Source organism: Cydia fagiglandana, chromosome Z, assembly GCF_963556715.1.
Source record: "Cydia fagiglandana chromosome Z, ilCydFagi1.1, whole genome shotgun sequence".
NCBI lineage: Eukaryota > Metazoa > Arthropoda > Insecta > Lepidoptera > Tortricidae > Cydia > Cydia fagiglandana.
The window spans coordinates 33,932,650-33,955,103 of record NC_085959.1 but is presented as its reverse complement, the minus strand read 5'-3'; the positions used below and the strand labels follow the sequence as shown (position 1 = coordinate 33,955,103).

The 22,454-nt window shown below is 37.5% G+C and overlaps 3 protein-coding genes across 6 annotated transcripts in view; 2 read left to right on the top strand and 1 right to left on the bottom strand.

Annotated features, from left to right (window-relative positions):
• Nucleotides 1–987: 987 nt before the first annotated feature.
• Nucleotides 988–11,285, bottom strand: LOC134678552 (uncharacterized). Of its 2 annotated transcripts, none has more exons than XM_063537162.1 (11): nt 10,953–11,285; nt 8,074–8,286; nt 7,414–7,707; nt 7,023–7,168; nt 5,649–5,744; nt 4,696–4,778; nt 4,306–4,501; nt 4,056–4,223; nt 3,874–3,995; nt 2,885–3,794; nt 988–2,247 (listed from the first exon to the last, which is right to left on the bottom strand). In XM_063537162.1, the coding sequence occupies exons 1-11, from the start codon at nt 10,966–10,968 to the stop codon at nt 1,876–1,878; spliced, it is 2,616 nt and encodes an 871-aa protein (XP_063393232.1). In that variant the 5' UTR covers nt 10,969–11,285; the 3' UTR covers nt 988–1,875. The 2 variants fall into 2 exon arrangements, with proteins under 2 accessions (XP_063393232.1, XP_063393233.1); XM_063537163.1 differs by having other exon boundaries at nt 3,874–3,983.
• The window catches only part of LOC134678568 (1-acyl-sn-glycerol-3-phosphate acyltransferase alpha-like), a 31,053-nt gene continuing 19,280 nt past the window's right edge, over nt 10,682–22,454 (top strand). For 2 of the 3 annotated variants that reach the window (XM_063537191.1, XM_063537189.1), the window contains exon 1: nt 16,849–16,991. The gene's annotated coding sequence lies outside the window, so the exon portion shown is untranslated. Of the gene's footprint in view, nt 10,795–16,848; nt 16,992–22,454 lie in introns of those variants that run through there. The other variant, XM_063537190.1, reaches the window with a different exon arrangement.
• LOC134678571 (leucine-rich repeat-containing protein 57-like) lies at nt 12,755–14,248 on the top strand. The gene has a single exon (XM_063537193.1). It carries the CDS (start codon nt 12,931–12,933, stop codon nt 13,645–13,647), a length of 717 nt encoding a protein of 238 aa, XP_063393263.1. The 5' UTR covers nt 12,755–12,930; the 3' UTR covers nt 13,648–14,248.

Here is a 22,454-nt window from a genome sequence, read left to right as displayed (position 1 = left end):
TGAAGACCCAAGTGTGCAATATTCTTACCCCCGGAGTTTCACAGTTTTTCATCACTCTTGTCAAGGAGAATTTAGTCAAAATACTTTCGTGCAAAATGAGGACTACGTTCCGCATTATTATTTTTTTGACAGATTGGGGTGGTATTCCCATAGATTAGTATATGTTATTAACTGATTCCACCTATCCAATTTCTTTGTCCAATGTGTATTGAGTCTCACATTTTGCTTTAATGAGAGAGAAAGAAATTGGATAGGTACTATACCTCCCATAGATAAGTAACTCTTGGTGAATTGTGCTGAGGCGAATGTGCCCTGTTCTATTGATTATATATATACATACCATAACACACAAACCTCATAGATATCAATCACATCATCATCATTCTACGAGCCTTTTCGAGTGTCTGGTGAAAATACTATTACTTATTATGTGCCGATAATTGAACTAATAGCTGGTTTGTTAGTGCACACCTTGCACTTTGAGACTATGCGCTGAAACTTGGCACAGTTGATTGTTAGCTGGTCTTGAGCAGAAACAGACCGGGAGATGTCGAGAGACACCTCTCATTTAGTAGGGGGGAGGGGGAAGTTCAACGCTGCCGCGCTTCACTTGGAGCAACATTTCTCTAAAACTATACCTATTAGGGCATGTAATATATCATTTTCGGATAAATTGAGGATGAGGAATCTATTTTTCGAACCAAAACAATGCACTTTCTAACAAAAAAAAAAGTAGAAAATACTAAAAAACGTATTTTAGATTTTTTTATAATCACCATTTTTTTTAAAGTGTAGCAGGAATCTGAAAACATACTCTCTCTCTTTACTTTCAAACACTATCTTTAATTTCTTTTTTTAGCGCATAGTCACACAGTGCAAGGTGTCGTGCACTTACAAACCAGCTATAATCCTAGTGTCATCCTTTGTGACAATAAGTTTCACTGAACCTATTGTGGTAAGTATCATAATAAATAAAATAACCGTTATAGATTGGAATAATAATATATCACATTCCTTTATCTTACTGTACAACTAAATTAGGCTACAAACAAGCACTTAAATAATAGTACAATATGTAAATGAACCTATAAGGAGCTGTTGACATGATTAGTCACGTAATGGATCAACAATTAAATATCAGTTCATTCAAACAAAAAAATCATACCTAGTAAAACATACATAATAATAACCACAACACGGCTAAATAAAACAAACTTCTTCATTCTAATTCGTTACCTCGGTGGAATTATGGGATTAATTGCAGTTTTCATGAAGCAAATTTATTGTGCGACAGTTTTTGTAGCAAATCGATATGTCAACTATTACGATTTAATGTCTTGTAAGTACCTATGCATAGGTAGGTTGATAATAAAATTAATAAATGTGGCGGGATTGATTATAAGAATAACAATTATTCATGGAAATATTTAACCGGTTTGCTTTGGTTCTCTTTCCTTATAAACTACAAATATGTTTAAATAAGCATCTCTAGCATAGTATAACAATACAATTTACTAGCTGTGACGCATAATGTGAACAGCACCCGATATCATAATTCATGTACATATAATATTACAAACTATTACCGCGAGTCGATTGGGTGCGCTCGAGCGCTGTTTACATCTAGAAACGGAAATGGCAAATGGAGAACTATTACACTTTTGATTTTGTTTAGCAAACCAACATGATTCATATATTCACACGGCATCTCAGTCGGCTATAATAGTGATGCATTTTAGAATATATTGATTACGCTAGTTCTCGATATTTGAAGTAATTTCTACATATTTAGCCGTCACCAAATTGTTGGTGATCCATTTGCCTCTGAGGTTCGGCTCAGTTCGTGTTCCGTCGGCTTGCGTGGCTAGAGCGCGCCTACGAAGCGTCCCACTCGATGAGGTATGCGGGCGGCGCGGCGGCGGACATCCTGCGCGCCAGCACGCGGAAGCGCTGGCCCGCGCGGAAGTACGACTGTACGCTGGACTTGAGCGCGGACAGCTCCTGCGCCTGTGTGTGCGCCGCGCCCGCCGCCTGCACCTTGTGCGGACTCAGCTGCAGACTTTTGACACTATTATGCACAGCGTTGGTGTTTGTGCAGCGCCGTGCATTTTCATAGTAGTTCTTTTCCTGCCGCTGTCTCAGTCTTCTTCCGTGAAACTTAACGCTAGCGTGCGCCGGCGGCGTCGGCTCGCCGCTCTCGTTCTGAACAGTCTTGGGATCGTCGGGCAGTGGGCATGACTTATTCATCTGGAATGCAAAAATAAAAACTTAGCTATCTGTATATCATCTTATAGTACACACTCTGTGTACTGTCTGTTATAATCTGATTAGCCATAGCCTTCAGCCCGGAAGATTGCCATAGTAAGTATCAAACCCAAGCAACTAAGAGAATTCATCTCAGATTGAAAGACAATAAGCTAATACACCTTCATAAAGGGGTTCTAAAATCGTCTTAAATTACAGGAAATCTTGTGTCTGGGTGGTTAAATAGTTGTTTCACTAAAAAAGGTTTATATATCAATAGATATAAAATATATGCTCAATTGTTTTAAAATACAGGGCGTAAAACGCTGCAGCTGGTCAGTCATACAGACTGTACAAACGTTTAACAGTCTACTAACTACAATGATACGATTCTAACAAAGTTAAGGTCCTTAGTCAGGCCAACTTCATGTCATCATAACATTTAATTATCCCTGGCTTTTCCTGAGTATGTAAGTTTCTGATAAAAATTTAAAACATAGATATAGTTAGTAACATTCTAACACGGCAGGTTAAATAAAAGCTTGTAAAAAGGAGTCAATCCTCATTTTAGGGTTCCATCCCTCAAAAGGAAAAAAAACGGAACCCTTATATTATAAGATCACATAATGGAGGGACTTACCTGACTTTGCAGATATTTCCTCGGCCGCCTGTATTTTCTACGCTTCACCTCCCCATTGGGACCTATTACTATATCTTTTTCGCTAAGCTTTCTTTTCAACGGCCTCCCTACAGGGCCCGTCATTGGATTCAACTGAACCGGCAGTGAAAACCGGGCATGGAAGTGGTTCTGTCTTCCGTTTTGTTTGTTGTGTGCATTCATAGAAGAGGTAAAGGGCGTTTTGGAAGTGTTCTGCATCAGGAACGGGTTGTTTTTCCCCTGGAAGTCTTTTAGCGGCGGGATGATGGCGTCCAGCGTGCCCCTGCTCGAGGTCTCGTCGCCAGAGGACTCCATGTCGTGGTTGAAGTTGCTGTAGGGAGGCATCTTATCCATGTGCTGCAGGGACATGATTTTGGAATGTTCGATTATGTTCTTAGTGGATAACTTGGACACTTCTAGGTTCATAGTTGCTATTCTGGTGTTATTAGAGTTTATTGTTACGTTAGAAACAGATTTGCTTTCATTGACTTCACTCATTATATCTTTGGGTATTTTATTTAACTTAACCGAGCAAGGAACTAGCGACGTGTTAAGCGATGGCACGGGAGGGTCGTCGCAAGCCGGCTTGACTACCTCGTCGTCATTCTCCGCGGCTTCGACTATCGGGAACTTCTCTGTGGATATTTCATCTTTGGCATCGGATTGTCTAGCTGTACTAACTGGAGATGGGGACTGTTCGTCGTTTTCAATCTGTTTGATTGATTCATAGGAACTTGTGGAGTCGTTTTCAGAGTTTGAATTAGAATTAAGATTCTCGTGAAACCGCTTGCCCATCATCAGATTTAGCCAATGTCCGTCGACGGGTACGATCATTTGCTGGTGATTATTTTTATAGGAACTTTTCTCACTGTTACTACTAGACGGTTGCGTGCTGAAACAGAACAAAGGAGTGAGTTGGATGTGTGGAGAAGCGAGTGTTGATGTGTTACAATCATGGTGAGGGTGTGTACCTGTCGTCGGCGTGAGGAACGGTGGGCGAGGGCGGGGAGCGCGGGAGGAACCGGAGCCGCGGCGCGTACTCTTTCACTATCTCGTCAGACAGCGGCTCCCCTTTCTTAACCTGCAAACAGGCCTTAGCATTTAGTTGGTGACGTAGTCTGCAGGGTTTATCACACCAGTAGTGGGCACAGACCTGCTCGAGCGCGAACAGCTGGAAGGGCTGCGGCGGCGGCCGCCGGTCCCGCAGGCCCCAGATCGTGGCTCGTTTCTTCATCTCTCGCCCACACTTGAATTTCTTACGTGACGACGTTAACGCAGTTAGAATTTTCTCACGCCGCTCATTCACCGGTGTTCTCCACATCTGAGGGGGATACAAAATAATAAATATCAATTGATGGGTCAATTGATTATACAAATTTCATAGTGCATTCATAGCAACATACTTTTTCCGGTAACTGCAACGCATGCCAGTTGTCCATGATGTAAGGCATGATAACAGTGTCCAGATCGAAATAATTGGGAGCATTGTAGGCAGTAAGATTGTACAGAGCCAGGTGGGCCAGGTCCAACCAACAAAGCTCCAATCTCCGCAGGTACTCCACGCCTCCGTTGCAGTTAGCACAAGCGAATATGTAAAGTCTGAAAATGTACATTTCATTATAGATCGACCGATATAACCAGGTCGTAGTTTAATAATTTCACATAATGTGAAATCTGTCAAGCAGTTTGGAGTGCACACACATTAAATTTATTGCATTAGCCCCTACCACCTGTTTGTAACTATGAAGATAATTCAAAAGTATATTTTTCAGATTTACAAATATATAACTTACTTATCACCAGCATATAATGGATACTGCAAACTCGACACGCATCTTTGGTGAAACCAACGAGAACAGCGGCAACAAAACAACATCTGAAACGAGATATCCGTATGGACATTTTTTTCTTTCATGACGCAAGCATACCTATGGACGGTCAGAAAAACTATTACTAATGGATACATAAACACATGCTAGGCCTAAAATATCGTAGACAGGGAAACTAATGACCAGATTAATAGTTTCGAATGATTCACTAGACTTATATTGACAACCTGTGAACAAGATGCATGTAACTGCGTCGAAATATCGGAAGTTCGAAAACAATACAAAAAGTAATCACGGTCCATATTCCGGTCGATTAAGTCAATGATCAGGTTAACAATCATAACATGAAGCAAATGTGTTATGGCCAAGAAAAAATACTATACGAGTATAAATATACTAATAGTGATGACCTGATGACAACTGCAAAGATTTTAACTTGGAAATAACACAAACAAAGATATTTGAATAGAATATATTCATGGCTCCGACACATATGGTAATCAAAATCACAATATGCCGATTCCAAAGGGTGATTGATTGTATGGAGATACTATACCTACATTAGTACAAGCAGCAACACTCTTAACTGTCCATAGGTGGACCTTATGCCTTTTGTAATAAGGTTTATCGATGGACAGTTAACAGTGCTGGCGATGGTACAGTCAGCAGCAGAAGTTGCTATGCGGGCAAGGTGTTCAAAATTACCTTGACACGCTCTTATTTCCTTAACAATAAAGTCGCGTGAAGATCATTTTGAACACGTCGCCCACATAGCAAATACTGCTGCTGACTGACATAAAACTTTGAACTGGCCGAGCGATAAAACGGATTGTTTAAAAATATACATTTAGGTCCCAATGGAAAATGCCATGAAATAATTCAAATGACGAGTGTTTGCAAAATTTGTAATAAATCACCTGCGCAAGCCAGTCACTTTTTTCCTCACAGTAGCAATGCACTTCACTCTGATCCTTGCCCGCTTCCGAAGCAGTCGACGAAGTTGTGGAGGCGGTCTGAAACCATTTGAAAGTCGATAAACAACAATAAATTATACATGAAACTTTTCTGAATAAAGTATTTTACTCTAGACGTGCCAGTACAGTTAGTTCCGGGAGTTAATTTACATACAACATTAATATTAACACATTCTACTGTCCAACGCAACGGAATTCTACTTGAGTCATCCATCAATCTGCGATATGGATAAGTGATCGAAACACATCAAAAACACAACAGGGCGCCTGAGAGTTTACGTGAAAGCGTAATTTAAACAATACAAGGAAAATATCTCCGTAAAAAAAGATTATCGTGTCCGGTTTTTATGGTCAATTGTCTCATCAACTGTAGGTTTATTTGTAGTAGGTACTTTAGGCTTTTTTTTTTCAGAGTTGCAAAGCGCATCTTTTTTTCTGAACTAGAGGAGGGTAAGCGGAAACTTGGCAGGCAACTCCTCCGATACAAAGATGTTCAGAAACGGCACATGAAAAGATGCAACATCGAGCCCTCTCAGTGGGAAGGTTTGGCAGCACAGCGTCCTGAGTGGCGCAGGCTGGTGCGTGACAAAGTGCGCGATTTCGAGGAGCAACGTAAAGTTGACCTCGACGTTAAACGCGATGAGCTGAAAGCACGCCAGCCTGCTTCCATTCACTACCACTACGTGGCTGGTGTTCTCACGTGCCCTCAATGTGCGCGGGGGTTCACGGCTAAGATCGGCTACGTCAGCCATATTCGGGCGCACGAGCGCCGAGCTAACTAGGAGTCGAAGTGGTCGCCTTGGTCGAAACCGGCCGGAAGGATCATTCATTTAGGCTTTTGCACAGACAAAACATCCACCAGACTTAGCATAGTCGCGCTGCCCCCTCTGCCACGCATACGGTAATATTACTCCATGTTCGTCGTCCAGTCGAAAGTGTCTTTGTGTGACATCCGTGTCTTTGAACGGACCAATCACGGCACGGGACTTCTCTCACCTCGTCCCGCGCACCCCCGCATTTTTGGCATCATCGGTTATATGAAATAATTGCTCTAAACTCGGTCTAGAGGATTCCTAGTCTATGGGCTTATGTCTCCTTAGACAATAGTCATACATAAAATCTGTTAGAAATAATGTTTTAACCTGCTTATTCAATTGGAATTACAATAAAGTCATTATTCGCGAATTTCACTGTCCTCAAAGAACCAAAACATTAGCGTCACTAAATTTATCAGTGCTCGGAATATGATTGCAAATTGGATTGAAAACTTAGATATACATACGGACATCGTAGATTAAATCGTGGTTTTAAACATACATCACACGGTGGTGTCAGTTCTTGCTGCTGTCTCCGCTGTTGGCCTCCTTTAAATCTAAGCAAGTCGGAGCGTTTCAGAGCTCGGTTCTCGGCGGCGGCTACCCTGTATCTTTGGTCCACGCATCTCTTGCAATGCCAAGACGCACCTGACGGACAGATACACATATATTATACATATAGACTTACATGTAAATGGAAATTTGCAACTAAGTCAATTTTCAGCATTTCTATTTATAAATTTCTAAGTCTCAGCAAAAATGTCGAGCAAATTTGTATGTGGAGAAAGTTGAGACTTGATTTTATCCCTTGGTAAAAAAATATTTTCATATATTCTTTCCTTTCTCTTTATGAAATAAATAAATATAGCGATGCAATGATATGTATGTATTACCGTTAATCCAAGCGTCAACCGGCGGCGTGTGGCACTTGGCATGGTAGCCGCGACCGCACATGTCGCACGCGATGATCGCGTTGGCGGCGGGACTGGCGGCCGGGCCCTCGCGCCGCTTGCACACCACGCACATGATGCGCCCGTCGTCCGCCGGCGGCGCGCTCAGCAGCTTGAGCGACGACACCGGCGCCCACGCGCGCGTATTGTCCCCGAACTTGACCAGGCACCGCGCCACCCCCGTTCCCACTTCGCACGAGTCATTGTCGTTGCTTGTGCTTAGCTCCACAATAGTACCTGAACGAACGTACCAGATTATTATTGACAACGCAAGGCTGGCAATTTAGGCAGATACATAAGCAAGTTTGCAGAATGTAATGTAGAAACTACTTGTTACCATTAATTAACTTAAGCACACCGCTTACGCAATTACGCAACAGACGAAATAGGTGTAGGATCTTTTGAGCTTTAATCACACGGCAAAAGAGAATTTTCCTTATTCTGTTCTATTTGAAATCGCAGAGACTAAGCTTTTTCGACTCAGCTGGTACAATACCCTCTTTGCAGATTGATTTTAGCTCCACCCTTTCTTAAGTTGTTTACCAGCTATGTGGCATTGAGCTTGTTTCATATTTCGGAAATATTATAATGATCTTGACATACCTAAATAATATCTTCCGTCTTTATTCGGCACAAGGACGTCATCTCCACAATGGAAAGGGTTGGCATTACTTTTCTCCGTGTTGGTGGTAGAGTCTGGCATGGCATCCTGGGTTTCTTCTTCTTTTTTCTCATTCTTTTTGTTAGTACATGGCGAAATCGTTTTGTCAAAATCGCTCAGGAGTGCGTCGATCAGGGACAGTTGTGTTGAGACCTCTACAAGTATAAGAAAAACATAATGTCATTATGAAATTGTAGCTCTAGAGTTGGACCAAGATAAGTCTGCAAGAATATTGATAGCACATGCAGTGAAAGTTTGAAACTTCTATAAAATTATATGAATGAAATGATTACGACGTATAAATAACGTATGCTATCAAAATCATTGCAGGCTTGTCCTAGTCTAACTCTATCACTCTTTATGCCTGAAGTCACATAATAGGTTTTTGATATTTTTAGATGTGCATTGAATCACAATAATGCCAGGGCCACACTAACGTGGAACGCCGTTGATTATCACGATAATACCAGTGTGGCCATATGAAAAGTGTCAATTATCGCGATAATTAATGGCGTTACCCGTTAGTGTGGCCTGAAATAAATAAATTATCAATAAACCATATAAAACAAAGTTCCCCGCCGCGTCTGGCCTGTGTATGTCCGCGATAAACTCAAAAACTACTAAACGCATTTTCATGCAATTTTCACCTATCAATAGTGTGATTCTTGAGAAATGTTTAGGTGTATAATTTGTTAAGGTTGTGTGTAACCCCTGCGACGTGGGGCGGGTCGCTAGATCACAAAAAAAATGAATACTTTAACTTATTCCAAATTCTCTACAAGTCTACATGTTGAATTACTAAATGGTCATGACTTGTATTACGGTCAGTCACGCCTGAAAATATTGGTCTCGACAAAGTGTCAAATATATGTATACACTACCTTAATGGCTAATAAGGTTGTGTATACATATTTTTATTTTATTTTTGGCACTTTGTCCGAAGGCCATTACAAACTGCAACATTGATAACATGGTTTGGTGACTACTATCCGGAACAAAGATTTCTACTTACTTGTAGTAATATCCATGGAGAAAGCATATGCAAAAATATAGTTTTAATATTGATAGTCACTAATACTGTACAGCATGTACCAATTTGTAGTAAATTATGGAATAAATCATATGATGATGTGATTCAAAACATATTAAATATAATATTAGCGATGTTCAAGAGTTACTAATTGCCCTGAGGGTATTTATGTCATCCAAATATGGATGCTATTGTAAAACATGGAGCATTGTCAATGTGCCGAGGGGAAATGCATATTACACTATTGATTACTAGGTAATTAACTTTATAACTGTCGTAGTCTGATATGTAAGACATACAATATCCTGTCTGATAAATAAGACAAAACTTTGTGTGATTTTGTACCGGTCGCAAAATGAGCATGCTTGATGAAAAATTCTAAGTGGTTAAAAGGTTAAGATACAGAATATAAATATTTCTTTTTGAATCATTAAAATTTGATTTTAGTTGTTATTTACAAATTACAATACACAGGATATTGTTGTAAGGGACTAAACTAAATCAATGTTTGTTACATTGTTATATAAATAATTATGACATCGTTAAGAAGTCACTAACTACCTTTTAAAATTAATAATTAATAGATAAATAAATGTATAAGTTATAACATGAGAATTATTTATGTTGCACTAATACACCATGTAAGTTATCAATGGATCAGTGCAAATTAAATTTCTTCGAAGTACCATTACACCTCAGTGTCACTACAGTATAGGTTACTAGTAGCTAAACTACATTATATTAGAATTAATTTATTATTGAATTTTGGCCCCAAGGCCACCAACCTGATGTAAGTGGACATACAATTTTTCAATAGTTTCAAGTTTACTGCAAACTCAATGAAACCCAATTTTTAAATGAATCTCACATTTAACTCTACAAAATAAGGAAATATGCGAGGTAAACACATCAAGCACAAATTTTCCTTGTACTTATAAAAATGTTTGTGTTTATAAAAATATATAATGGACTAAATTGAGAGTATTATTAATTTACTGAAGAATATGTGGTATTTATGTTTAACTGAGTTAAATGAAAAGTGATTAAAATCTAACTATATGGCAGGTCATATGCAGGCCTCAGACTACGGGTCAGTGGTAGTACTTTAGACCATCGCTAGTAGTTAGAATCAGAGCCAAATTTTCCCATTACTAGACAAATATCACATACTTGACAGCAAAAATATTATACATACTAATATTTACCACCTTACCCTGCATGAGATAGCAATGAATATCACAGTACAATAGTTAAATTATCAGAAACATTGAATTAAGTAAATAAAATCTACATTAGAATTTTTACAAGGATAACATGTATCTTATGTCACTTTTGACAAGCAAAATTTGGAAATGTGTATAATACCATCACAGTATCCATAGATTAAGTCATCATTTGAAAAGTGTATCAGTGCCACTTTTATCTTGGAGGTACCAGTTTCTTACCTGTGATCTCTGGAAGATGTCAAGTTATAAAAAAAATGGCTTTGTTGTCCGCCGTAATGTAACATATACAAACAATGCATCTTTTTGAAAAAATCGTTTAATGGGAATGTAAAGAGATTTTCATTTCAAAATTTTGCTTGTTGTAATGTGAACCACGCGCGCCAGGATCAGGACCGACTTTGGTTAAGGTATGTCTGCGGTATAATTATCACATATTAGAATTGCGCCAATTTGTAGAATAGACGAAAGTAGCTATAAGATATCCAGGGACAGTTGGGCGAACGGGTCCTTTACAGAGAATCTAAAGATTGCCTAAATGTTTTGATGTTAAAACAGAGGAACTCACCTGCGTTGATGTCCATTTCAATCACTAATTTACGTCAAGCAAAACCCGTTATCCAACCCTTATTTCTCAAATATATGAACAAACATGAAAAGCATTGGCGCTGTTGCGGCCATTATTAAAGTCAAACGTTTCACCGATTTCCCGCGGTAACGAATTCCATCTAAATTACGCTATGAAAACTTAACTGAAAATATATTTGTTTAGTAGATAACAAACACTTTACTAATTGATCACTTAATCATACATGATAAAGTATTTTAAAATGGATAAAATTGTATAAAATAACCCTCCAATTTCTTAATGTTCAGTCCATAATCCATAGACAATTTGGTTGGCTACGCATACCACAGTAGGCATTCTGGTCAAAGACAAATATTTAGGGTTGCCAGATTATTTCACACAGTTCGTGATTTTGTGGATCGTTGGGGATCAACAAATAAAGGGTTATCCTGCCGTCGAACCTTTAAAGTCGTAACAAACTATACGCACATATGTATTGATAGTGTGTAAGGTGGTCGCCGTATGTGCTTTCAGGATGCAGCTATAAGTTCCAGCAAAAGAGATATTTTGACCGCACCAAGATCGCGGCGCGGTACGATAGTCTGTTAAGGCTTTTATGGACTAAGCCCAAGCGCGCACCACGATTTTAGAATCGCGCTGTAATATATCGCAGAAAATTCACTGCGCGCGCTGCGATGAAAAAGTCGACGATTTGTTCATTCTCGACATGGATGTCGTACCATTCGCTTGTCGTGAAACAATATGCAATCGCTGTATGACTGAGTATTTATACCACAAAGGTGATCTCCTTCTATTTCTATAATTAAACGGTCAACATCTAGCGTAACTCCATTGGAGAAGCAGGTTCCGATATGTTGATGCTTGGAGAGCGAAATGCCGACTGAGGTCCGGGGTGCGATTTTATTATCGCAGTGCGCGCGGGGCCATACAACTCCGTAGGTCCGCGGTAGGCCCTCTGGACTTCATGTTCCATGTCATGAGTTTAGTGTAATGCCGGCTACATACGTAACGATAAATCGTTGCGATAAAACTGTGCAGTCCGACTATGCTGATAAATCGAACCGTGTGTATGACAAATCGTTACGATAATCGACAACGATTTGTCATACACACGCTCGGAGTAATTAACAATGGAGCCGCCATTAACAGGCGTTCCCCTCTGTCGAAAATAGGCGGCCAATGGTCAACCTCATGTCAACCCTCGGAGTAATTAACAATTGGTTATATCCTCCAAGTACACACGGTTCGATTTATCTGCACAGTCGGACTGCACAGTTTTATCGCAACGATTTATCGTTACGTATGTAGCCGGCATAACTGGATCGCATGAAAGGTGGGGCGGAAGTGACCGAACAGGATAGTCTTAAGCCCCCTCCAGACTATGCGCGTGAATCGCGGGCGAAGCCGCGAACGCGAGTGTGGAGTCCTGAACGCAGACCTGCGAAATCGACTCCACACTCGCGTTCGCGGCTTCGCCCGCGATTCACGCGCATAGTCTGGAGGGGGCTTTATGTATCGTTCAGTAGGAGTAGCAGCGAAAGAGCTATTATTGTTTGTCCTTGTCACAGTCTCACATTTTTTTATTCCCCACCTTAAATTAATATGGGTTATGGTGGGCAACAAATAAATTCGACCAATCATAGTGTCGCATTGCCTATGTTTTGTCCCTCACGGAGGCACGCGTATACCACTTCTATAGGATCCTACCTTCTATGTCTTTCTATGCTCCCTCCATGTTCACTTCACTGTAGTAGAACTGACAGTGACAGTTACAATACCGTTATCATACTTATCATGTTATCTCAGACGTCATTTTAGGAGCACGGAAAAAGTAAAAACATTTTGTATACATAGTTTTCTAATACTTATTGGGACCTCCAGTTATTCTAAATTATAAATTAGTGAAAGTAGTTATAAGTGTATACAACAAATTCAAATGCATTAACTAGACTATACAATGGGGAACTCTGGCTTAAAGCAACATTACGATATTGCATCCAAAACGGGTGTTTTGCAAATATCGGACCATAAATTAAAAGATATACCGGTAGAAGTACTCAGTTTGAGTGATATTTTGAGGAACTTAGATTTATCAAAAAATAAGTTGGTACATTTGCCTGATGATATAAGCAAGCTGAAGAATTTAAAACAACTTAACGTCGAGTCCAACAGATTAGAAACATTGCCCAACACGATAGCGAATCTGAAAAGAATTGAGTTGTTCAACGCTTCTAATAATCAGTTATTGGAATTGCCTTCGTCCTTCTCGAACTTGAGTAACTTGAAGCAAATCTACCTGAACAATAACAATTTCAAGCAGTTTCCTATACAACTGCTGGGGCTGAAGAATTTGGATGTGGTTGAGCTATCTCACAACAAAATTACAGGGATACCTAGTGGCATGTCTCAATTATACGCAGCTGAACTGAACTTGAGTCAAAATGAGATATCTTTCATCAGTGAAGACCTCCATCAGGCACCAAGGTTAAAAATCTTGAGATTGGAAGAGAATTGCTTGAGCCTTGAAGCAATCAGGCCAAGTTTGCTGCGGGACTCCAAGATACACACTATCAACTTAGACGGCAACCTTTTCGAGTCTAAGCAGCTGGCTTCTATGGAGGGCTACAATGAATACATCGAAAGGTACACTGCAATGAAGAAAAAAATGTTTTAAATATCTTAAAGTGTTTTCAGGTAGTCTTTGATTTAATATGAGTTATGCTAAACAGCACAGATTTTATAATTTTTCACTTTACACAACCTGAATTTAATTACATTGATGTGGTATTGTCGTCACTCCTCAGATTATAGTGTCTTTTGGCACTCACTTCTATGAAGGAAATCAGTCACACATATCTGTCTCCTAAAAAGCCGCTCCCATACGATAAATTAAATTGTAGTGCACAGTAACAAGGAAAAATATTGTTGTAATTTACTAATGTCTTTACCTACCTATGGAGTACCATAGGGCATAGTGCATGAACGTAAAGACTTTATACCAACCAAATTATTGCAGTAATTTGTTTTTGTGAACTAGGGTATTGATTTATTATATATGTCTAACTACCTTTTAAACCTTTTTGTCTGGTATACATTTTTGTTGCTAAAAATTGTTTGTGGAAAGAAATTAATTTCTTTGTATGGTGGCAGTGGCGGCTATTAAGTTTGTGTGACATTATGTGATGTTTATCAGTATCACTATGTAACAGTGATGTACACATAATAGTTAATTATAGATTAATTTATTTATTGTATTAAATGTGATGTTTCAAGTGGACATTGGTTTTTTTTGTGCAATAAGATAATAGGTATACCTACTGTCAGCTGTTCGCATGGGATTCCAAATTCCAAAAAGTAATTGTGTGCAAAAAGTAAAAGTAAACGCAAGTGACACATTTTTTTCGATTGTAGGCATTTAACTGAAAAATTTCGGAAAAGTATTCGATTTATGTAAGCTGTAACTGGTTTATGTAAGCTCTCCGATGATGCATAGGTTGTTAAGGATCTCACGGTCACATTACACTGGGGTTTTCGAGATGTCTACATGCTTGCAATTATACACGGTGTACATGAGGGAACCGAATAATTTTAACCACACATTTCTGAGGTCAAAAGAAGGAAAAAATGAAATATGAGTTTAGGTTAATTTCGCCATATAAAAAATATTTTTTTTGTTATGTTTTATCAATTTTTTGAATGTATTTGTACATAAAAAATAAATGTTATTGGTAAACTTGTCACTTAAAAATGATTTTTAATTTTTTTTTTCGTATAATCTACTTTTTGCAAAGTGTTACTTGTCACTTTTTGACATCTATCAATAAGGATGTTTAGACTACGTCCCATAGCAGCAAAATCACCATCAAAAAGGCCTTTTACACTATGTAACAATAAAAACTTGTTCTTTTATAAATTAATATTATCTCTGAAACTAGGCAAATTGCAAAAAAGTTTATAGGACATTTTTGTCTCTAATTATGATCAGGAATATGCTGTTAAAATTATTCGGTTTCCTCATGTTACACCGTGTATTGCTATCCCGTCTTTGGTGCCGGTTGTCAATGTAATGTACAAAAATCTACTGGAATGCGTCCCTGCTTTAGTGACATTGCTAAAATGGTTGCATTAAATACATATTAAACTTCAATTCATAAAATAATTATAATAAAATGTCACAAATGAGCCTGAGCATAGTAAGCCTTGATAAACCCTAATGAATGTGACCTCGCTATTGGAAGCAACTTAATTGTACTAACTAGTTAATTTCATCAGTAGATCTAATTATGGTGTATATGTCTACTGTTTAGTTTAGATATATCCACGTCCGTGACTATCGCTATAACTTGATATTTCATGGAGTGACATAGGTAGGTACCATTCTGTTTTAGCCTCGTAAGACCCATGCCAATTATTGCGCTTATGAATTTGGAACTTTCTTTTATTTATATAAGAGTACATAACTCGAATTTAATTAGTAGGTACTTGTACTAGTACGCGGGGAGTTACAAGGTTAGCATAATCTTACTCATTCAACAAAGGTCTGTAATAGTGAGCTACCGAGTTAATCCCTATATAAGTTCAAAAATTAATATCTATACCTATAGCTTGGCAAACGCAACTTGTCAGTCAGTAAGAACCAGGAAAACATCTCAATTTTTTATTTTGGGTGCTAGTAGTACGAGTAGGTACTAAGGGCTGATTTAGACGGCGCGCGAACTCGCATGCGATTTTAGATACATTGCGGTCTGTTGGTTACGTCCAATTCAACCAACCGGTCAAAACCCGCAATGGTATGAAACTCGCATGCGAGTTCTCGCATCGTCTATCAGGCCTTTAAGACAGACAGACAGTATGATTATCTCTGTCAATGTTTAAAATCTATAACAAACCCGTAAATACTTTAAGTGTGAATGCTTATGGCAAGTTTATAATTTGAAAAACTACGAAAAGTGCCTCCAGATTGTAATGATACAGTTTTTATTTACTGACTTATACTCTGTATCTTTAGATATTTAAATAAAAGTAAATATAATCTACCCTCAAATGGCTCCTTAAGCCAGTTGAGAGTAGATAAAAAGATTACACGATCAAATAATGTAGGTTAAAGTCAGGTCGTTCAGTGACTGATCCAGGCGGTTTTGTATTTGGTTGGTTAACCAATAAATGTTAAAACTACCCGAAAATTTACAAATTGTTTGTTTACTTTTATTTAAATACCTAAAGATACAAACTATAGTGAAAAAATGTATACTATGGCAGTAAATGATGACCTAATACGACAATAGGTACCTTTTATAACGAACTTAATGCTAAATCAAATAAATAGTATGTTGCAACCGACTAATCTTTTTCCCTTGAGTAACGTCCATACATCAGCATTAAAGTTTTATCGGTTGGTAATGCTACGCTGATAGCCGCATTTTTTGTGTTAGTTCATTGACGGGTGTTTAATTCCTTACTTTACCTATTTATGCATAGTTTAGAAGACATGATATGAGGGTAATGCAGAAAAAAATATGTCAGCGTTTCGATTGCTGATGTCCACTTTCCAGTTCTCGATATCGACATGCAACCATTGTGTCAACTGGCCAAGTGGGATCTCACTATGAAAGTTAGAATTTCCATACTTACTTAAGATTTTTTTAACTAATTTTAACGATTTTATAATTACTGATACCTACTTAAAAATAATGACAGCATCGTGTTATGGTTTCGATCTTGTTTTGATACGACCGTCTTAGTGAATTGTAGGCATCTCATACACAACTTTCAAGGTTGTATAAAACAAGTTCAAAACCGTAACATATTTTGAAATCAGAACAGGCCTCCCGATAGCTGGTGATTAGGTATGAGAGCTACGAGCGACCACAATCAGTCACTTTGGTTAGTCGGTCGCTGACTGTTGTTTTTAGCGCACGTGATAGGTTGGGCCGTCGCGACAAATTTAATGCGCATACGCTCGTCACGTACTTAGTTTAATATTTGTTTTTGACAGAAAAAGGATATCAGTTCGTACAGGTTAGTACTTTAATGTATGTAGTAGTATTTTAATGTATGTAATTAATGTGATCATAATATTATGCCATTCTGTTTTTAAATTAACATCAGCATCACTATTGCTCTTCTTGAGTCATAGAATTTTGTACGTAGGTAATTATTGTTTTACTACATAACTATGTCGGTGATAAAAACAATATAAAATAAGATTTTAGGCATTTTACATAAATTTAAATAAATAGTTATTACATTATTGCATAAAGACATCATCATCTTAGACAGAAATTATATAGATCTATATCTTATATAGATCTATATCTTATATAGATCTTGGTTAGTAATCATCCCTATAAAATAAAATGCAATAAGTAGGTAACACATAAACATGAATTGCCCATTTGATGCCGGGTCTTATCATTGTTTCATTTATTTACTTCGGTAATTTTGATTCGAACGACGTAAAACTGACTTAAGCCAATGTCAATTCATCCCAAGTATAATATAGGTATCTACTTCTTCTTCTTATCGTGTGAAGGGATCATAACTAAATAGTATTTTGCCAATATAGGTATCTAAGTACTTATTTTAACTATAGCGCCTCTGTAAGTTATGAACGTTTAAGTAAAGTTTCATAAAACAATGTTTACTTACGAGAGTTATGAGGGTAGATAAGTATAGTCATAGATCTTGAAGTTTAGAGAGTGGAATCACATATAAAGTACAGGTAAAAATAATACGGAGATAAGAATTCAGTACGTATTTAAAACAACGCTGCTAGTTTCATGTATTCTACTAAATATTGTTGATGTGTGGACTTTCTTAACGATTAAATACCATTATGCATTTCCATGACTGTGAGAAGTAACGCATTTACCTTAGTTATAAAATAAAAGTAAGTACTTACCTTCTGTGCCATGCGATTATACCCAATGAAATTGACCAACTTCAACGCATTGAAAATCTGCATCCAACCACGCACACATCCACCGAATCCCTGGACCTACGAATATGCATCATAGGTGCAAGATTTTAGTGCTCTCGCACGTTTAGTGTAACGCACGGCAATTGAAAAAGTTATTGGCAAAAATTTAATTTTTGGTACAAGCTTTGATCGCTGACTGTACTTTTCTTACGACAGATAACTAATACTCGTCGAGACAATTCTAAAAAACCCTAACACAATTAGGCTGCGTTGTTTCAACACAGAGTTCCTATGGCCACCTCCTGTCTCCATCATCAGATCAGCTCGATGGTACCATAATATTGCATTGTCATCCGATTTATACATGCATGCATAATTTCAGCTTTAGTTGTCAAGCGGACCCCAGGCTCCTATGTGAGCCGTGGCAAAATGCCGGGATAACGCGAGGAAGAAGCATAATTTCAGCTCAATCGGAAACCGGGAACTGGATCAAATTTGACTTGCAAGATTTGATTACAGACGGACAGACAACGGTCAGGTGAAACTAAATAAAATCTTGTATTTAATAGAATATTCAATTCAATTAATCATTAAAAAGTAAGTAATTATTTATCTCGACCCGCGAAACATAGGAAGTCTACTAATTAAAGGTGATTCTTAGGTTCAATTGTTCGTTTAAATGGTGTTCCGAAAAGTTTTCGACTGTTTTAATAATAAACAATAGAAAAGTTTTCTTTTATACCTGCCTAGCGCACTCATTTAAAATTCTTCATATTTACCAAAATTATTAAATTTATCAGATTTATAAATACTACTTACTTACTTACTTAATATTATGTAGAGTGTAGGTGTATAAGAGCGCAGTAGGTACCTACTGTACTGTACCTACTGTACATAATTGTACCGTGTTAATCACAATAATAAACCTGCTTCTATTCTATTCTAATTGCATTTATATACCACCTGTATTTTAAGTGGACATATTCAAATGGTTGTTTGTTCCTATTCGATATCTATTAGCGTTCTTTAAACTTTGACATCATAATAATTAAATAAAATTTTCGGTTGTCACCTTTTAGCGTTCTTTCTCAACAATAGTCTCAACACAATTATGTTATGTATAGGAACAGATGTAGCTAAATGTTGCTTAGTTTAAAAAAAAACTAGTTAACGAAACATTACGCCCTTTGAGCCTACGGTAGTCGATATTTTAGTATTAAATTATACAGGTTGAAATAATACCTCTTCGCGAATTATTGCGATTCAGCAAAAACGCCGTATGTAGTGCGTCAGGTAATAAATAACTTAGGTAATTGATTTTTTTAAGTTATTGGCTATATACGCGACTGTGGCGCCCACGCCCGTCTGGCAGCTACAATGTACTAATGTATAGTATGAATATTACAGCTCACATTATTTTTGCCATGCTGTGCGTCGTGATAGCTCTTAGTTCGGTCCGCACTAACAACGTACACATTCAATATGAGGTCAGTTCAATATCATTTTATCTTTGCACTCACGCTGAGTCACGTGTAAGGTTCAGGGATCAGTAATGATGGTCGATAAGTTACATATTAGGTACTTATATCTTGAATACATTATCTAGATGCTCTTCGCATGCTCATGATGCGAACATCGCAAACTCACGGATCATCTTTATGTAACTAAGTGGATAATATTGCAATTCTCCAAAGTAAACAAATTACTTATCTACGAGGAATACGCCGTCATTTGCTTCAATATAATCAAGTAAACAAGGTGCATTGGGGTAACTTCGAAAGCGAGTTAATTTTGATAATGGCCAATATCTATAAAGCCAGAAGCACTTCGTACTTTAGCAACACTTAGGCCCCATTCGCACGGCAGCTTTTTCAACGCGCTTTAAAAAAGCGTTTGAATGACATAAATGGATAACCATGTATCTATTCACACGACAGCGCTTTTTATCAAGCGTTGTTGGATTTTCGTCTTTAAGCCTAGGCCGTTAAATTGAATTTAGAGTGCGGACAGATTCAAGTTTAGAGAATATAACCAACGGAGACGCCATGTCTATAATTTTCGGTACAAAATAGTCTGCCGTTTTTTGCGGGGGAGGGGTACATCAAATGTATACGTAACGTCAACATAGCCATGTCAGATAAACGTTAGTCCATACATGTGTTTGACATGTGGTTGACAATTGGCCGCCTTTTTTTGACAGAGGGGAACGCCTGTTAATGACCACTCCATTGGTTATATTCTCTAAGTGTTTAACAGAAATATAACAGGTTTTTTACAATATTTTTTTAGTATGAGACTTCCTCCTTTTTGGAACTTAGTTAAAATGTAGCTTACGTTAAGTAGAGTCGCACCAATAAAAGTCAGCAGCGGATTTGATAGCCCACCGCAATAAGATAAGATAAACCGCAATAAAATATTTCAAGAGAAAAAATACGTTGTGAATTCTAATTTATGTATTATTTCCTCGGAGTAATTAACAATGGAGCCGCCATTAACAGGCGTTCCCCTCCGTCGAAAATAGGCGGCCAATGGTCAACCACATGTCAACCATATGTATGGACTGACGTTTATCTGACATGACGTACCTATACATTTGATGTGCCCCTCCCCCGCAAAAAACGGCAGACTATTTTGTACCGAAAATTTTAGACATGGCGTCTCCGTTGGTTATATCCTCTAAGATTATTTCATTGTAATACTTGAATAAAATAAACAGAAACAAACATAGTGTGAAATTGATGAGACTGATGAACTGCCGGTAGATTACGGACGAGCGACAATAAAATTCTTCGACTAACTCAATAGCTTCATTTTACTTTTCACAGTATTTGTAGGAAAGCAACAATTGGTAATTAGAAACCAAATTAAAAAAACAGCCCACGCAGTGTAAGTGTTATTTATACGTCATAATTTCATAGAAGTTTGACGTTTAAAATATGTAACACGTACACTGCGTGGACTATCAAATCCGCTGCAGACTTTTTTTGGTCTGACTTTACCACTGAGTACTACTAATGTACAATGCTAATAAACACTACTTATATAATATTTAAAACTCACGTTTTGAAAACATTTAACTCACATTATATAGACGGGTCTAACGCGAAATTCCCGAGTTTATAAACTAAATTCTAGCTCTAGCCGAATTTTTAATATTATGCGGATACGATATGGTGAACGATTCGCCTTATTCACATGTTCAAAGTTCAGTATGACCGTCTTAATCACTTATATTATGTCATTCCGGATCATGAGTTCGCATATCTTTGGTGATAAGTGATAATTCGCTGATACAGAAATAGTACTTTTACCCCCTTATTCATATTAATAAAAAACATACAACCGAATTGATAACCTCCTTCTTTGAGATTTGGAAGTCGGTTAAAAATTAAGCTGGATGTGCTCGTACTCTGATACAAGTTTGTAAACTTATTTTATCGTATTATATCGTATCGATTGTCTGCACTTAAATCGTGCCCAATGCTTATAATAGGTACCTATCAGTTTTTCGGAACTTAAGTACGAAATATAATTTGATATTTACCAGTCTCTTTTCGGTGAAGGAAAACATTAGGTATCGTTAAAAGTAGAGTGTTCAACTCGGGTGAAAGGCATCATTTCAGTCTCGGACTATAGGCGTACTACCTCGGCATTTATGAGTGCCTTTCATCCCTTAGTTAACTATTTACTATTTATATGTAGCTTTTCTAGTGCCCTAATCTATGTTGGACACTGGGTAGACAATGATATGAGACAGAAATGGAACCATTGGCATATGTACTACCATGTAAACTAGTATAAGTAGCATTAAGTATCAAATACGTTCAATATTCTTATCAGTTTTTTTTCACACGCGAACATCATTCGTAGTACAAACTAGCAAATATTAAAACTTACTAAACTACTACACTATACTACTCAGTAAGTACTCACATACTATAACTATTAACACAGTTATATAAAAAAAAACCTGTAGGCGTCTAGGGTTGGGATACAATCTGCATTTCCGCTAATTAGTTATTATTTTGCAGTTATATACATATTCTTGTTAAATGAAACAATGTTGACTTTATTTACTATGAGAAACATAACAAACATTCATCATTATTCAGATTTAAGCAGATAGAGAGATATTATCAAATAAATAAGCAAATAACAGAACACGAACTATGGACCCAATTGAGAAATAAGTACTATGATGATCATAATAATACAATAGAAAATTACCTATTCGTATTGGTACCAATTTCCTGTAAAACATAATTATTTACTGGAGATCGTCATCATACTGTTTGTTCAAACTAAATGGGGGAAAATCAAAAAGTATGAGTAATAGCTGAATTTATATTTAGGAATTGATGCCGATTTTGGAGAAATGTATAAAGTAAAAATGTATGGAAATCTTGGGACACTCTCCTATTAGGATCAAAAGAGCTCATGATTCTGAGTAGAAATAACATAAAAAATCCCAATTTTGAAAAAAATACGGTGTGGGGACTACTTTAAATAAAATGGCCCGCATAGAACCTTGTAATATTGGGCCAGAGATTAATTAAACTCTT

Bases quoted from the DNA above. Each gene is read 5' to 3' on its own strand.
- LOC134678552 (XM_063537162.1), bottom strand. The intron at 7,169-7,413 runs GTAATACATACA...TCTGTCCGTCAG, and splicing joins GGTTGACGCTTGGATTAACG to GTGCGTCTTGGCATTGCAAG. The intron at 5,745-7,022 runs GTATGTTTAAAA...AAATGGTTTCAG, and splicing joins AACTGACACCACCGTGTGAT to ACCGCCTCCACAACTTCGTC.
- LOC134678571 (XM_063537193.1), top strand. From the start codon at position 12,931: ATGGGGAACTCTGGCTTAAAGCAACATTACGATATTGCATCCAAAACG.